Source organism: Equus caballus, chromosome 1, assembly GCF_041296265.1.
Source record: "Equus caballus isolate H_3958 breed thoroughbred chromosome 1, TB-T2T, whole genome shotgun sequence".
Classification (NCBI taxonomy): domain Eukaryota; kingdom Metazoa; phylum Chordata; class Mammalia; order Perissodactyla; family Equidae; genus Equus; species Equus caballus.
In genome coordinates, this window is record NC_091684.1 from 116,337,883 (window position 1) to 116,355,270 (window position 17,388).

General features: G+C 45.7%; 2 protein-coding genes across 17 annotated transcripts in view; one reads left to right on the forward strand and one right to left on the reverse strand.

Annotated features, from left to right (window-relative positions):
- SYNM (synemin) overlaps nt 1-8,147 on the forward strand; it is a 31,210-nt gene extending 23,063 nt beyond the window's left edge. Inside the window, exons 4-5 of one of the 2 annotated variants that reach the window (XM_023651209.2) lie at nt 1,809-4,249; nt 5,171-8,147. In XM_023651209.2, coding sequence (XP_023506977.2) covers nt 1,809-4,249; nt 5,171-5,509 — 2,780 coding nt within the window. In that variant the 3' untranslated portion in view covers nt 5,510-8,147. Of the gene's footprint in view, nt 1-1,808 lie in introns of both variants that reach the window. The other variant, XM_023651199.2, reaches the window with a different exon arrangement.
- Nucleotides 8,148-10,375: 2,228 nt separating this feature from the next.
- The window catches only part of TTC23 (tetratricopeptide repeat domain 23), a 99,516-nt gene continuing 92,503 nt past the window's right edge, over nt 10,376-17,388 (reverse strand). For all 15 annotated transcript variants that reach the window (XM_070267864.1, XM_005602827.4, XM_070267874.1 and 12 more), the window contains 2 exons: nt 11,845-11,927; nt 10,376-10,976 (listed from right to left, as the gene is read on the reverse strand). In XM_070267864.1, coding sequence (XP_070123965.1) covers nt 10,862-10,976; nt 11,845-11,927 — 198 coding nt within the window. In that variant the 3' untranslated portion in view covers nt 10,376-10,861. The remainder of the gene's footprint in view (nt 10,977-11,844; nt 11,928-17,388) is intronic.

The following is a 17,388-nucleotide window of genomic DNA, read 5'->3' on the forward strand; positions in this document are numbered from 1 at the left end:
GAAAATGGACCCGGACCAAACTTTGAGGAGGACCAACAGTCTAGCTTCAGCCTCGTTAACCTTCTACTCTGAGCTGTGAATTGGAGCGTAGGGAGGGCTCAGGAACAGGGCTACTGGGTGTCTCTGTTAACTTGTTTCATTCATTAATTGTTTTCTCCAGCTTCTTAAAGGATATAGAGACAGTATTTGTAAAGTAAATTTACTTTAGCAATTATGTATTATGCCAAAAGGCAATAAGCATTAAAATAAAGAGTACCAGGGGCTGGCCCCGTGGCCGAGCGGTTAAGTTTGTGCGCTCCGCTGCAGGCGGCCCAGTGTTGCGTTGGTTTGAATCCTGGGCGCGGACATGGCACTGCTCATCAAAACCACGCTGAGGCAGCGTCCCACATGCCACAACTAGAAGAATCCACAACGAAGAATATACAACTATGTACTGGGGGACTTTGGGGAGAAAAAGGAAATAATAAAATCTTTAAAAAAAATAAAAATAAAGAGTACCAATTATGAACTCTTTTATTAGACTTTGAGCTTCCACATAGTTCTATGTCCCATCTGACAGGTGCCCTTTAACTGTTCACTGAATAAAGGTATGGATGCATTCCTAGATAGTAAATTTATCAATGCTTATCAGTGCACTTACGTTTCTTTTGTAATGTTGCATAAAATAGTGTTGGCCACTTGCCCACAAGGTGATAAGCCTAAAACCAGTCTATGATTTTACATATTTCTCATTGAACCTTAATTAAAAACCAGGTGGTTCCTGCACTCTTTCTTGGGGGTTCAGTTTCTGGAACTCCTCAGTTTAGGATCAGTCTGCTGACCCGAAAAGAGGAATCTCTGTAGAAAATGTCCTTTCCTGGTCTCTCTCCTATATCCTGGGATCTGTCCTAAAGAGGCCCCTGGCCTTGGCTTCTGTGAGGGAGACCAAGAGGGAGAGAAGGCTCTGCCAGCTTGCAGGATGGGATGTGGTGGGCACCAGGGCTGCTCTCAGGGTGGATGGTGCTCCCCGCCACACTCTAACCACTGGCCGCCGTTCCTGAGAGCAGATACCTGGGTGGCGTTGGACACCCTCAAGGGTAGCACTCTCCTCAGATGGTCCAGAGCAAAGCAGGAAACCCCGTGGACTGCCTCCCAGCCCCGGGATCATGACATGAAAACAGATCGTAGTGTTGGCGACTGGTTGGCTCACTGCTGTGGCACTTTTTCAAATGAGAAGTTTGTAAAAATAGAAGTATAAAAATAGAAGAAATCAGGAAGCTTAAAAAAAAGTTCAGTTCTTCCATACTTGTTAGCCCAACATGGGAATCATTGAAAAATAGGAGTGTGTTAAATGGTGGAAGGATAATGCCATTTAGTGCTTAGTAATTACGTACTTTGTAATCATGAAACTCTTCTCTGCTGAAATAAGTAAAATAAACTTATCTTGACAAGTGGAAATGAATGATTCCAAATTATCATCACATTGTGAAATTTCAGCCACCAAAACTAGCGCTCCTCACCTCTCTGGCACATGTGCCATGCTTTCCAGTCACACATTTGATATGTTTGTTAAATGGATGAATGTTTTAAGATCAGTAGCTGGAGGAGAGTGTTGTGCTGAAGCATGTGTAGTGCTGTGTTTTATTCTAACAGGATTTTTGAAACTATAAACAAAATAATTTGGGGATTGAAAATATTTATGCTGACCTCTCTGTGGTAATAGTATGTATTTATTATGTGGAGAGGAAGTTTGACCTGGTAATGCTTTTCAGATGAAAAAAGGTAATGCTAACTATCATTTTAATGAACTCTTTGTTCAATTTCTACAGAATTCAGAAACACATCCTATCGGTATACCGACTCGGTATTACAGAGGGAGAATGAAAGGAATCTGTTCCTGAGGCAGAAAGCGCCTTCAGCGAGCTTCAGTCACAGCGCGGGGCTGCGTGCTAACCTGTCGGCTCGCTCCGGATCGCAGGCAGCTGTTGGAAGCGCCGCCAGAAGAGACTTCCTGGGCCCAGGATATTCTCCGCTTACCACAATCCAGCGGGAAAGCTCGTATGAAAAAACTGCCAGAGGTCAAACCAACTACAGAACTTCATCTTCAGCCCCTGGTCTTTTCAGAAATACGGAAGCTCAAGTGAAAACATTCCCCAGTAGACCAAGAACTGAAGGTACAAAGGACGTCCCCACTAATTTAGCCAAAGAGTCCACCGTTGCCCGAGAGGCATACCGAGAACGCCCGGCCAGTGTGGCGGCAGGCGCTTCTGAAAGTACTTGGTCAAATGAGAGGACCGTCATTTTGGGAAAGAAAACAGAAGATAAAGCCATGAGGGAGCAAGAGAAAAATAGGCCAGTAACTGTCCAAACAAAGCGAGAAGAGAAAATGTTTGATTCTAAAGAGAAAGCTTCAGAGGAGAGAAACTTAAGGTGGGAAGAGCTGACAAAGTTAGATAAAGAAGCAAGAAAGAGAGAAAGCCAGCAAATGAGAGAAAAGGCGGAAGAGAAGGAGTCATTGAAGGAGAAAAGTGTGAGAGGAAGAGAGATACCTATCAGTCTAGAAGTATCCCAGGACAGCACACCAGAGGTGGCTCCGAAAGCTTTCCAGACACCCTTGAAGAAGGATGCTGGTGATGGTCCGGGTAGAGGGGTTGAAACCAGAGAGGCAAGGTTCAGGTTGGGCACCAGCGACACCACCGGCTCTCTGAAAGGTGATTCCATGACTGAAACCATTGCAGAAAACATCGTGTCCAGTATTCTGAAGCAGTTTACCCAGTCTCCTGATACAGAAGCATCTGCTAACTCTTTTCCAGACACAAAAGTCACTTACGTGGACAGGAAAGAGCTTCCTGGTGACAGAAAAACGAAGACTGAGATAGTCGTGGAGTCGAAACTGACTGAAGAGATCGACGTTTCAGATGAAGCTGGCCTGGACTACCTTTTAAGCAAGGATGTTAAGGATAAGGTGGAGCTGAAAGGAAAATCAGCCGAGCGGATGATAGGAGATATAATCAATCTTGGTCTGAAAGGAAGAGAGGGGAGAGCAAAGGTTGTCAATGTGGAGATCATTGAAGAGCCCATGAGCTATGTAGGTGGCGGGAAGGCAGATGAGTTTTCTATCCCATTCGAAGTGGAGGAGGTCGATGATGTGTCTCCGGGCTCCAGGGGGCTTGTCGAGGAGGAGGAAGGTTATGGAGAAACAGATATCACAGTCTCAGGTAATCAACATGAAAAGACCAAGCAGCCCCAAGAGAATGTAACTCATGTTGAGGAAGTGATGGAGGCAGGTGACTCAGAGGGAGAGCAGAGTTATTTTGTGTCGACTCCAGATGAACACCCCGGGGGGCATGACAGAGATGAAGGCTCAGTGTACGGGCAGATCCACATTGAGGAAGAATCCACCATCAGGTACTCTTGGCAAGATGAAATCGTGCCAGGGGCTCGGAGGAGGATAAAGAGGGACGATGCTTTGGGAGAGAAGGTTGTGAAACCACTGGATGTTGCAGAACATTCTCTGGAGGGAGATGTGGGTTCTACTCACTGGAAAGAACAAGCGAGAAGTGGTGAATTTCATGCTGAACCCACAGTCATTGAAAAGGAAATTAAAATACCACATGATTTTCACACATCCATTAAGGGAGTCTTCAAGGAGCCCAGACACCAGCTGGTGGAGGTCATCGGGCAGCTAGAAGAAAGCCTTCCGGAGCGCATGAAGGAAGAGCTGTCTGCCCTCACCAGAGAGGATCAGGGTGGGCCGGGGAGCGTTTCAGTTGATGTAAAGAAAGTCCAGACCTCTGGAGGTGAGTCTGTGACCTTAGTTGCTGAGGTCAACCTCTCTCGAACTGTGGATGCCGATCAGTTAGACTTGGAGGAGCTGAGCAAAGATGAAGCTGGTGAAATAGAGAAAGCCGTGGAGTCGGTGGTACGAGACAGTTTGACCAAGCGACACAGCCCAACATCTGGAAGCCCAAACAGGGAGGCTGGAGCGGAGGCCCCAGCTCCTGGCATTGGCTTCAAGCGCTGGGCCACCCAGGAACTGTACAGCCCCTCTGGTGAGGAGGAGGATGCCAGCCGGGCTCACAGCACAGAGCAGGTCACTTCCCAGGGTCCGGTGTCAGCCACCGTGGAAGTCACCAGCCCAAGAGGCTTTGCCCGGTCGCACGTGTTAGAGGACGTAAGCCAGTCTGTAAGGCACATTAAAATAGACCCCACTGGAATTTGGAGGACTGAGCAAGTCTCACACGAAGGACCCACTGCAGAGGTGGTGGAGGTAAGTGGGGAAGGCGACGTAAGTCAGGCAGCGAGCTCGGCGGGAGCCAGCTGGTCTGTGAGGCACTTTACATTGGGTCCCAATCAAAGTCAAGTGTCCAAAGAAGTCTTCTTCCAAGGGCCTGTCCCTGCCCGTGAGGAGGCGGGGGTCACAGAAGAGCCTGGCCTGGCAGAGCTTTCCACAGATACCGACAGAGCGGGGAGGCACAGCGCGTTTGGCTCCAAACAGTTTCATGCAAAGAGGGAAGTCATTTTTCAGGGCCCCGTTTCTGGGGCAGAGAGAGTTGGTGATTATTTTCAGACAGAAGAGTCGGTGGGTACCCAGACTTCTATAAAGCACCTTCAGTTAGACCCTAGAGAGGGCTTCAGTGAGCAAATCCAGTTCACTGCGCCCCTTGCAGACAAAGTGGAGTCCAGTGTCAGAGGAGCTTCTGTGCACACTGAGGAGTGGTCAGGGAATGGTACAGCCATCAGGCACGTCAAAATTGGGCCTCAGAGGCATCAAACCACTGAGCAGATAGTTCTCCAACGCAGGGAATTTAGCAACTCAGAAAGCAGTGCCCATGGAGAGGGCTCGGCAGATGCGACCCAGGCTGCTCATAGTTACACCATGGGTAGGAAAATCCTGATGACTGAGAAGAGCAACTTCCAAGGGGTCGTCTCCATATCTCCTCAGGAGCCTAGTGTGGGAGACATGTCAGGGGCAGGAGCGACATCGGGCATGAGCAGATCCTTTAGGCACATTCAGCTAGGTCCTACGGAAACTGAAACCTCTGAACACACTGTCTTCCGTGGACCCATTTCCAAAACATTTGCACTGGCTGGGGCAGTGGATTCCCCTGAGCTAGGCGAGTTAGCAGACAGCAGCAGAACACCAAGGCACATTGCACTGGGGCCCAAAGAAACTTCATTTACCTTTCAGATGGACGTGAGTAACATAGAGGTGACCCCCAGCTGGACACAAGAGGCCACAGTCTTCTTCCCCGCAGGGACGGAAGCGGAAGCTCATAGCGTGTCTGACCCTGGCGCCTGGAGAGACGCTGGCAGTGGGAGTGCCCGGGCAGCCAACGTGAGCTTTCAGGGCTCTGCTGGGGACGGACGCCAGGCCCCCGGGGAAGAGGGCAGGGAGCAGGCCGAGTTTGATAAGATGGTGCAGCTACAGAGGATGGTAGACCAAAGGTCGGTGATTTCAGATGAAAAGAAAGTTGCCCTCCTCTACCTAGACAGTCAGGAGGAGGAGAGTGAGGGAGACTGGTTTTGATGAGCAGGAGGATTTTGTTTGTCATGGTGTCTTATTTTGTGACATCCCAACACACGAAATCCTTTACTCATTTTAAGGGAGGGAGGCTCTTTATTAAAACCTCCCCCCCTTTTTTTTTTTTTTACCTTCTTCAAAGAATGCTCCAGGCAATGTCAATTTACTTTATGATCTGTAAAGGATTCAAATTAATTCATGCCTTAAAAGGCATTGGAATTTTATTTTTGAGTTGGAACTTTTACAAAAATACTTTGTCTTTTTAGTCTTAAAAGTTCCTTTTTCTGGAGTTTTCTCTCCACTCCTAGAGACTGTTTCTACCGGTTTTGTACCTGGTCACAGCAATGCCTTGCATCTGTTTGAAATTAAAATTATCTATAGGCAAGATGCCTACATGGTAACCAGATTAAAGTAATATATTGAAGAGTAAATTCTATTTGCATGTGCTAATATGAAATAGTAAACTAACATTTTAAGGGGAAAATGAATACATTTTTCTCTTTCCAAAGTCTTTTCAAAAAGAAATTGTAGGAAATAAAAAGATTGCTTACATTAAAAAAAAATCTAAATGATTTCATCTTTAGGAAAAAGTTACTTGTTATAAAGTTAAATTCGTTTTAAGGCTTGAGTGAATTGCTTTCTATGTGCAGAACTTTAAAAAAATACAGTATTTTCTGTATGGAGAGGGCAGCTCCAGCCAAATGCGTATTTCAAGTCAACATCCGTGCCCTGTTCGCCAGGTTCCTAGGACCCTGCACTGGGCCCGTGTGCAGGGGAAGTGATTAGTGGGCATCACTTACAGTATCGTTTCTTTTTTGCGGCACTAGGTCGTTAAGTAGCGCATAGTCTAAATATACTTTCTTGTTATAAGCTAAGTTCTGGAGTAGCCAGCTCCTATCAGAGTATCCTTGAGTTTCTCTGCACTTTAGCCCTTAGCACCTAAATGTTTAATTTCACTGGTGGCGGGTGGACCCTGAAGACAATAAGAGAACGTTGATGCTCAGACTACAGCTGGACTTGCAAGATGGTCATGCGCAGTCAAATTGGAAGCACAAGGTGGACAGTGCCTCCCAAAGAAGCCCTTTTCAACCCACTGCTAATGGAGTGCAGGTCTTTCTGGGCGAAAAGAGTTAAGAGATGAAAAATGACAACCAACCTCACGGAAGCGTTTGCACTTTCAACAGAAATCATTACAGTTGGGGTGTTTCGTCCGGGGAAACGAGTAATACGGTAAATAGAATAAGATATTTTGGGAAGGAACTGGCTGCCTCTCCTGCCACCCAGCACTGAAGCACCCAGGAGGGGCCCTGGAGGAAGGCAAAGGCCGTAGGGCCACAGAACATGGACCTGCAGATATACGTACGCCACAGAGTTTAAGATACTAGAATGAGTGTGCTCTATTGGACTTTTGTTTTATGCAAGAGTATTGTTTTTAAAGCTTCCATCTTTAAAGATGTAGCATCACATAAAAATAGTGTCTCTAGCAGCACAGTGTTAGTTTAATCCAAACTGGTTCCTTTCACATAATGTTATCTAAACTGTACTTCCTCTAACACAGCATCACAGCGCTGTCTGTAGTGCACTGAGGAATGATGATCCGAGGTAACGTCAGCCTCAGGTAGGTTATGATGATGAGGGGGTGCTTATGGCATTTGAGGGTCTTCCCTCTGGGTTTTACACAATGGCCCTCAGACTGCCAAGACGCCTATCTCCTCAGCTCCCAGAAATGGCTACAGCCGGCAGCTTAGGGAGAGTGCATTTTCTTAATCGATAAGTGGAGGAGAAACACAGCACAGCTTTCAGGATGATCTATTCTAAAAACACTGTGCATCATGGGATAGAGAGAAAGTTGATTTGAATTACAAGTTTAAACCCTTGTTATCTCCCAGATGAACTAGTGATTGTCACTAACTGGGAAGTGATAGCTTTGCACACTTGGCAGACTTCTCATGTCTAATACAGTCAAAGACGGGCTGGTTTTATGTTAGCTGTCATTGGTAATGGTATTTGTCTAAGTGATTTATTGGTGAGAATTTGGGCAGGGTGACAGCCTCCTGTTTTGATGGCAAGACAGATGGGGAGTCTGTTATGTGAGTCTAGGTGGGCTTAGTCTGATGTCACTATCCTGGCTCATGACCTTATAAATGAGTGCTAACATGAACAGGTTATTCCTATTGCGACCCACTTCTATTTCGAAAATAAGTCTTAGATCTTAATTTTTATCTCCATGTTGGAATGCATATCTTCAAGAAGTATCCTGCCAAGAGTGTTTATCAATATGGTATCATGAGCTGTCGCTGGTTACTAGGTCTCTGGATCACCCAGGAGCAGGGCGTGCCCTTGACACTGTGATAGGTCACCCCACAGCTCCACGTCCTTTAAAACCAGTCAATCTGGAGGCCATAGAAATCAACTTTGTGGTTGGATGGGGCGAAGACACAACCAGTCTTTTCCTATTTATGGTTGTTTAGATAAAACAGTATTAATGGAATGTTTTTCACCTTTCCACTGGTTGTTTTGATATTGTTTAAAATGTATATTTAGAATGGAATCATCTAAAAAGCTGATCTTGCTAACCTCCTGTTGGCTACAAAGGGAAATGTCACAAGAATGTGTAAAAATAAAAATCTAAGAAAAAACCTCACATTGTTCCCAAAGAGAATGAATGTTTTCCAGTAGGTGTTTTTGTGGTTTCTATTTAAACTCTAATTAAAGCATATATGTGTTTACATGTAAGTTTGTTATGGTGGCACAGAATCACTGGGGAGAACATATATGGAAAGTTCCAGTTCCTTAATTCCTCACCCAAATCAGAATTCGGATTGTTAGCACAGAGCTAGAAAGCATGAGAGACAGCACAAAACAACTGGCCTATATTCAAATACAGACTGGACAGTTTGTGGTCAGAATGTCGTCATCACAGCATGGGAGGCTGGTGCCCATGGGGTTACCAGCCATCCATTTGCATGGGATGGAGGGGTCTCCTGGAACACGAGACTTTCAGTGCTAAAACCAGGACAGTCCTGGGGACCTCAAGATGGTTGGTTACCTCAAGCACAAACTGGAGTGCTTAGTCCATCCTGGCCACTTCTTAGGAGCTTGACAAAACTGTGGTAGTTTGAGAGAAAGGAGTGGATACCCTTACCTGTATGTAGCCTTTTACCTAAAAAAAAGCCCCAAACCATGAATAGCCGTAGTCTTCCTCTCACACTGAAGTTAACACATGTAATACATGGGAGATGTGGTGGAACATTCCTAAATTCATTCTTTCCTGGGGTGGGGGCTACATCTTTTAAAACACGTTTTAGCTTCTGTGATTCCAAGATATTATCCTCCAAGGAATACAGAAAGGAAGAAGTAACATCAGAACTCAAATTTTTTCCCAAAACTCAGCCTGGACGCTGTGAGTCTGTAGTATTCTGTTACAGCAGCCTGCAAGGCTTAAACAATGGACATTTATTTCTTAGAGTTCTGGAGGTTGGAAGTCCAGGATCAAGGTGCTGGTGGTTTGGCTCCTGGTGGGGGCTCTCTTCCTGGCTTGCACACGGCCACCTTTTTGCTATGTCCTCACATGGTGGAGAGAGAGATCATCTCTGTCCTGTCTTATAAGGGCACTAATCCCATTCATGGGGTCCCACCCTCATACTATTACCTCCCAGAGGCCCCACCTCCAAGTACTTTCACACTGGGGATTGGGGCTTCAACATATGAATTTTGAAGGTGCATAAACTGAGTCCTTGGCAGCTCCATGTGGTATATATTTAAAATGCTTATTCCACCATCCACATCAAAACCCGTGGTCTTCAACTAGATAGGACACTTAATGAGTAGTGACCACATCTCACACCATTTTGCACATTGCGTTCATCCCACAGGATGTCTGGGATGGGTGGGTATGAGCAGTGTGTGTGGTCAGCTGTCACACTCCCGAGGAGGACAAGGGACCCTGCCCCTCTCTACCCTATCACAGGTCTTTTTGGTTTATTTTTCCCATAAATTCTTGAGGCGGCACCCTGCACAAATGAAGCCAGAGTGGTTTTGGGTTTCCTGGTGGCTGCTGGAGTGGAAGGGCACCTGTGCTGCATCTTGCTGCCATCTTAGCATCAGCCTGCAGCCTCTCTGGGCCATGGGCCATGGGATGAGCGGGGAGGAGAAGGAACAGCACTGCCCATGTCACACTCCTACCCTCTGCGTGCTCCGTCCTCGTTCTGGCACCGGATCGCATGGTTGAAAGCATGGAGAAAGGTGTTCAAACCTTCCCACTCTACTTTTCCTTTCTTGAATGACACCGGCCTCTCCCCCAGGAGAGTGAAGAACCCTGTGGACATGAGTGGTCATCCCACTCCACTCTCCCTAGCCCCCACATGTTGAACCCAGGAGAGCAGGGGACCAAGGGCTGTGTCACCTCAAAAGAGAAGCTCCAGGGCGGCAGCCACATTGCTCTGGCCCAAAGTAGAGGCCACAGGAGGAAGCAGCGGGGAGTAAGCGTCCCTCCCCCCACAGCTCCTCCGTGCTGGCCTCACTCCTGCTCATCTCTCTCCACTCACACCTGCCTCCCCTGACCTCTAGGCCAAGTGAGGTCCATTTCGCACCTGCCCCATTGTCCCGGGCTCTTTCCCTCTGTTTGCTTCAACTAATTAATCCATTATATGTTTAATAGCTAGCGTCATGTTGGATTGCAAGTTCTAAGAAGATGGGGACAGTGTATCTGGTTTATTGTCGTGTCCCCAGTTCTTAACACATGCCTGGTACATAGTGGGCGCTCAACCAAATTCGATGAGTGACTGAGTACACGAGTGACGAGAAGCCTCCTGGGCCCCTGTCCAGGCTTGGAGCAGCCTTCATTGTAAAGACACATACTGACCCCAGCACTTGCGAATTTCCTTTTATTAGCGCTTTATTCTCTATCTCTATTAGCTTCCTATAAGAAAGGGCTTTTTCCAGAATTTTATTGCTCCAAATCTGACTCCAGACCAAGCGAGGGGCTCTCTAAGTACAATCAGATGTCGAGTCCGCTTCCCCGCACAGGGAGTTTGGAACTTTGGAAGAGAAGCCTTTCAGACATAGTAGGAAAAGGGTGCTAGGTAAAAAGTTTTGTTGGCAAGCAAAACCACTTAGGTAGTAAAGATAAATGCTTTGTAGAAGTACCAGATCACCCTGAAGGGCGTCCACTGTTAAAATGTGGCCCACGGGAGGTGTATGGTGTCACTGTCGCATGTTGGAGCAAACAGTCGGTCTTGAAAATCTGTACAATGACTGTTGACTTCCATCTTGTAGATAGAGATTTATACAGCACCCTAAATGTCAGCACCCAGGCATGCCCAAAGCCTTCTTTCGGGGTGGGGTGGGGTGGGGGTCTCAGTCCGCTGCGTTGGGCCTGGCCTTCGCCAGCAGTGCGTGTGGGGGCACGCTCGTGCAGAATGCCGATTTGGCTCTGGCGGCAGGTCTAGGCTTCACGGCCATGTCGGGAGCCCTACAAACGAGCAGAGACTGGGGTGAGTGTGGCTGCCCTGAGCCCTCCGCATGGTCTCCCCCGGTCTTCACTACTGTGAAGACAAGCCTAGCAGTTGCTGGGCCACATTTCATGAAGGAGCCTCAGAAGAGGAGAGTTGTGGCCCAGGAACAAAAACACAAGGTTGGTTCTCCCGCTTTCTGTTTCCTTGTGGCCATTCTCACTGAGCTGAGACAATCAACTGGTAGCTGGCTCTGCAAAGCAGAACACAAGCAGAAAGGCTGGGCTGGGGACCTTGCTGTCTGCTCTTCCCTGTGCTAAAGGGGCCTGGGGCCACATGATCGGCTCTGAGACAGTGCCCCCTACTGGCTGTGTCCGTGCCTGTGGTCCTTCCATGAGCACAGACTTGGCAGTCAGCCCATGGCTCTCAGTGGCACAGGCTCTGGGAGGTGGGGCACCTCCAGAGCAGAGCGCAGGGCCTCTGCTCAGTGACTGAGAAAGACATGGGGCCAGCCCCACAGGCGAAGTCAGAGGGCTCTCCGGCCCCGTCCTGACAGGCACCCCGAGAGTGAAGGGAAGCCCAAGGCAGGGCCCCAGCAGGCCAAGCTAGGGTTCTGTGCTCTGGCCCTCCAGCAGGTGAGATGACCTGCAGAGGCCAGGTCCCAGCATGTGTTTCTGACATTATTCAAAGGCTTATTTCTTCTTACTATCTGGGCAAGGGAGATATTTTACGACTGGGTTTTCAAAGGAACTGGTTTTGCATAGTTTATGGGTTATGGGAAGTCAGTTAGTAAAACTTTCCATGGAAAGTTCCACAGAACCTAACAGAACGAGCTTTCTCTGAGATTCTGAATGGCAAAGGAAACAGTGTGAGGGGGAGCCAACTCACTTGCACAGGACGTCCATGGTGTGCTGGGTGGCCAGAGTCCTCTTGTCCTGTGGTCCATATAAGAGAGTCTGAATCCGAAGACACTGCAGAACACCAAGTAGTAGTCATGAGGTTATAAAAATGTCACTGAGAACATTCTGCGGGAAAATCAAGGCTCCCTTGAATGAGAGAAAGAATACTGCGTTCTTAGACCGCGCTATGACGCAGTTCGTGGGTTCTCGGGGATCCTCCTAGTGACAGTCTGACCTTCAATTTGGATGCTCTGAGGGGTCCAGGAACAAATGTAGAGTTTTAGCACTATTTTACAGAACTCTCTGTATTTAAAAATATGTTTAAAGTAGTATTTTTAGAAAATAAAAGCAAAAACATTGGTATTGACCAGAGGATGGTCTTTAATTTCCATTTTTAAATGACCCTTGCTACACTCAGCCCAGAAAAGTTGTTTTTAATGGTTTTGTTTTTTGGTAAACAAATGCTTTATCCTATATGGGCTTTCTATATTCATTACTACACAGAAATTTCTTAGGAATTAATTTATTTAGGAGTTAAATATTTAGCTTATGTATTATCCAGGGCTAGCTTTGGCTTGTTTTCTCCCTTCTGCTTAATTCTTCTGCCGTTTTTGCTTGTACCAGACCAGAGGAAACTCAAGGGAACAATAAAGATGAAAGGGGTGCCCAAAATGGTCAAAATAATGTTGAACAGGAATGAGGTGGAAGAATTTGCTTTACTAGATGTCAACACCTTTTATAAAACTATAGTAATTAAGACATTATGGTTTTCATGCAGAGATAGACACAAAGACCAGTGGAACATGGCAGAGAGCCCAATACTTGATAGATGACAGAAGTGGCCCTGAAGGCTCTGTGAGGAACAGCTGAACAGTCAATAAATGAAACTGGGACTACCGGTTTTCCAAATGGAAGAAAATAGATCCCTACTCTATACCAAACACAAAAATTAGTCCCAGACAGATTGAGGGACTAAATGTGAAATGAAAACTTGGAACTTTTAGATGAAAATATTGGAGAATATCTTTAAGATCTTGAGGTAGGGAAATATTTCTTAGAAAGATCCAGATGAGCCAAAAGTAAAGGATTGGTAAAATTTAACTATATTAAAATTCAAAATATCTGTGCACCAAAATTCACCTTAAGAAAAGTACAAAGACAAACCAGACTGAGGGAAGACATTCACACAAGACTGAGAAAGGATTAGCATTCAGAATAAGGTAATAAGAACAACCTACCAAAAGAAAATGATCAAAAGATATAAACAGATTATTCAAAGAAATTGAAAACTAAATGGCTGACAAACATGCCTAAAGTCACTAGTAACCAAAAATGCAAACTAAAACTTCAGTGAGATTGCCCCTTCACCTATCAAATTGCGAAAATTATAGTCTGATAATGATAATACCAAGCTTTATTGAAGACATGAGGCAATGAGAACTCTTTTATATATTGATAGTGGGTGTGAAAATTGGCACAAGCACTTCGTAGAACAATTTCTAATACTTATAATGGATAAGTAAATTGTGATATATATATATAGAGATATATATATGTATTGTATGATATCATACAAATTTTTGATGTGTGTATCCAATAGACGAATCTCATGATTATAAAGTAGAAAAAAGCAAATTGCAGTTGAATGCATATTATATATAATTTATATGAAGCTTAAAAAACATGTAAAACAAAACCACAGTAAAATAATAAAGAAAACATGGGAATGCTATCAAATTCAGGATAGTAGTTAACTGGAGATGGGATGGGGAAGGTTATAGAGGGGACTTCAACTGTATGGGTCACATTTTATTCCTCATATTGAATAGTGAGCTCAGATGTGTTTGTTACATTCTTCATACTTTTCTGCATATCTGAAATATTTCATAACATATTTTTATTTTTATTTATTTATTTATATTTTGGTGAGGAAGATTGGCCCTGAGCTAACAGATGTTGCCAGTCTTCTTCTTTTTGCATGAGAAAGATTGTCTCTGAGCTAACATCTGTGCCTCGTCTAAATCTTCCTCTCTTTTGTATATGGGATGCCGCCACAGCATGGCTTGATGAGTGGTCCCCACCTCGGATCTGAACCCACGAACCCTGGGCCGCTGAAGCGGAGCGCTTAACTACTATGCCACCGGGCTGGCTCCCCATAATATATTTTTAAAAGACTGCGTTAGTTTTTCTCCATGGTAACAGCTTGAGTCACAAAGAGTGTGAGGGTTTGGGGACTTCACACTGAAGACTGTGTTCATTCTGGGCTGCCCGCTGTTTTTCGGTCTTCAAGAAAACTAAAATGCAAGCAGCCAAAACGCTTTGTCTTTATGAGCTGTGGAAAATATCAAAACCATCTGAAGGTTTGGTTCAATCTGAGGAATTGAGGATGTGGTTCGGGAAACTGAGAAATGTGGTTTGTCTTTTGGAAGAAAGAAATGTTATTAGATAAAAATATGACAGGATTTTTTTAAATAACAGAAAATACTCACTGTTTCTTAGTTGAATTACATAACATCAAGAAGTAGTAAAGTTCGTCTGTTACTCTATTTAGTATATAATTCAAATTCTGCAAAGGCAAGGCTCCTAGCCCCTCAACCCAGCAAGCCCCAGCCTGTCTGAATCCGCACTGGGGCCCTGGCCTAGGCCGGCCAACGTGCTACTCATTCTGTGGGTTTGAGCAGGATTGCTTTACTCCATGGATAGATTGTTGTGACTTTGGAAGTTTAAGAACCTTGAGAAAGTTCTGTGTTGCTTTGAGGTGAAGGAGATGGGGCCGGGTTTCTGACACCCATGACATTGATGTCAAGTCTTTCAAGTCTTTCAGCACTCCCTCTTGGCGCACAGCTATGGAACCTGGGTATGTCTCCCTGTCTCCTTGTTAACGTGGTACAGCGTACTCCACACAGGCTGGCCGAGGAGGCGCTCAGAAAGCAAGAATCAAGCGTGCTTTCCCCTCATTCCTGCTAGTCAGTGAGAGCCCTCTCTCCGGGCTCACACTCCTTGCCAGAACAGACTCCATTTTCTCCCACATGGCCAGAAATGCCTCCATTCAGTGTAAAAGATCAGGTCTAATTCGACACCTACCCTAACTTCCCTGTTTACATATTTCAGCTCAAAATGAGTTCCAATGCAGCTCATTTTGAGACGAGCTGATGTCAATGTGCTTTGGAGTTAATACATTCACTGTGGCATTAGAATTTTACTGACATTATCACAATTATTTGAGACAGTCTAGAGTCTCAGTTCGCCTTGCTTTAACAGATGGCCTCCAAGATCTAAAGCTTGGAGGAATTTCCAAGGAATTTCTAAGATGGAGAAATTTCCATCCTACCCCTTTGTTTGTTGAAGCAGCTTCTCTCTGGTCCCTCATTCTCTAGGGAAAGAGACACTATTAGCTGAATATTCACAGATTCCTGAGAAGAATGACATGACAATTGACAGCGCTTATATGAATTCTCACTGGTTCTATTAACCACCTCTATTCCAGACCTTGTGTGATCATCTTCACTAGAGCATTCTGTTCACAGAGGGGGTGGAGTTAGGAAAGAGCGTCACGGTTGGGCAAAGTGACTCTGTTCAATAATCAAGCCCAGAGGGAGGTGAGCCCCACCCCATCCTACCCCCAGACCTCAGTTAAGATTCTTCTATTCCTGGTATTAAGAGATTTTTTTTTAAAGTCTACTTACTGTCACTAAAGAGATTTGCCCAAAATTCTAGCTGAAGTGAGAAGAGATGTACAGTAAAGGGATGTCACCTAGGAGAGGGAAGCAGCTCCTCTGCTCTCCCTAATCCCTTTTATGATGACAGCACCCGGGGCAGCCCCACCGGGCACCAAGTCAGGGAAAAATGGTTCATCCACTAACTGAAATCATCTTCAAGAGCTGCCTTTTTAAAATAGCAAAATAACCCATTACTGACTTTCACCAGAAAATGTTTACATAGCTGTCTAACTATCTAAGAAAGCCAAATTGAATTTTTCAGTGTTTGCTGCTCTTAGCTAAATTTGCTTACTCATTTTTGTGTGAAGTAGGTATTTTCCTTCTTTTGTTAAAAACCTAGACATTGACAGAGACAGTCAATAAATGTTGATTGAACCCACTGGAGCCAGGCATTGTAAACATGTCCCTGAGCTAAGCCAAGAACTCCTCAGACCTTGACAGCCGAACCTTCTCCATCATAAACAAAGCTTTTCTGTGTTCTCCAGTCTTCCAAGGAGGCCAGTGCCCTCCTGTTTGAAACCAGCCTCCCAACAGTGTTTCTCACTTTTCTTTAAGCAGACAAAAAACCTGAAATTTTGAGTATCAGTGAATTTTCGGAGCCATTATGTTGCTGTAATTCTCTTTGATTTTCTCTGCAGGGGTTGGGAGAAGTCACTTGTGTTTCTGTTATTCCTTAAATACCAAACAAGGAGCTTTCCACCCCCTGCAGGAAGACAAAAGGGAACACCCGCTTTTACAGTAGCCGCCAAGCTGTCCCTAAGGGGGCCACGTTTGTCTTGCTCACCTTTGTGTCCTGGAGCCTTGCACAGTCCCTGGCACGTAAGTAGGTGCAATATTTGCTAAGTGAATGAATGACTCAACAAGTGAACAAACAGATCAACTGAAGAAATTCTTTTTTTTTTTTAAAGTTATTTTTTTATTTTTTGTTCTTCTCCCCAAAGTCCCCTGGTATGTAGTTGTATATTTTTAGTTGTGGGTCCCTCTAGTTGTGGCATGTGGGACACCGCCTCAGCGTGGCTTATTGAGGAGAGCCATGTCCACGCCCAGGATCCGAACCAGCAAAACCCTGAGCCGCGGCAGCAGAGCGCAAGAACTTAACCACTCAGCCACGGGGCCGGCCCCATCAACTGAGGAAATTCTTATATGGAGCCTTAAGACATGGTCGGAGCCCAGGGCTCCAGGGACAGGTCAGCCCCAGAACCCAGTGGTAAGGAAGCCCGCTGTGGGTGCAGTGTTACCACCCTTCACCATCGTGATGTGGGCAAGGGCAGTAGCAGGAGGAGTACAGTGACCGTGGGCTGCCTTCTCTCAGGAGTCATTCCTAAAGCCAGGGTGGTTAAGACACCATCTTAAGCATTTGAGTGAACTTTTAAAGTTGTTTTTGACATGACTTTGAGTTTTGAAAGCTAGGTTTCTAAGGAGCCCAGGAGCCAAGGAAGCTGGGATAGGAGCCATGAGTTTGCTGTCTTCCTAGCTACAGCCTACCTCTGTGCCCCAGAGTCTTACCCTTCCCTGTGTGGACCCGGGGGAAGTGGCTCAGTGGCAGCTATGATGTGGAGGTTAGCCAACTCAGTATATTCTGGCTTCAGAAAACCACAACAGTTAAATACCCAAACTCACAAGGAAGCGTATTTCCTGGTTTGGGGGGGGCAGGGGGGGGTGGTGGGGGCGGTGTGTGCTATTTCTGAAAATCTGTTACACAGGGCCATTTATTTATAAAGCAGCTCTTTAGAAGTGGACTGGGGGTGCCCTGGCCGTCCCTTCCTCTCTCAACTTCCAGCCTTAAGTCCTGGAATCGCATCATAATTTCTATC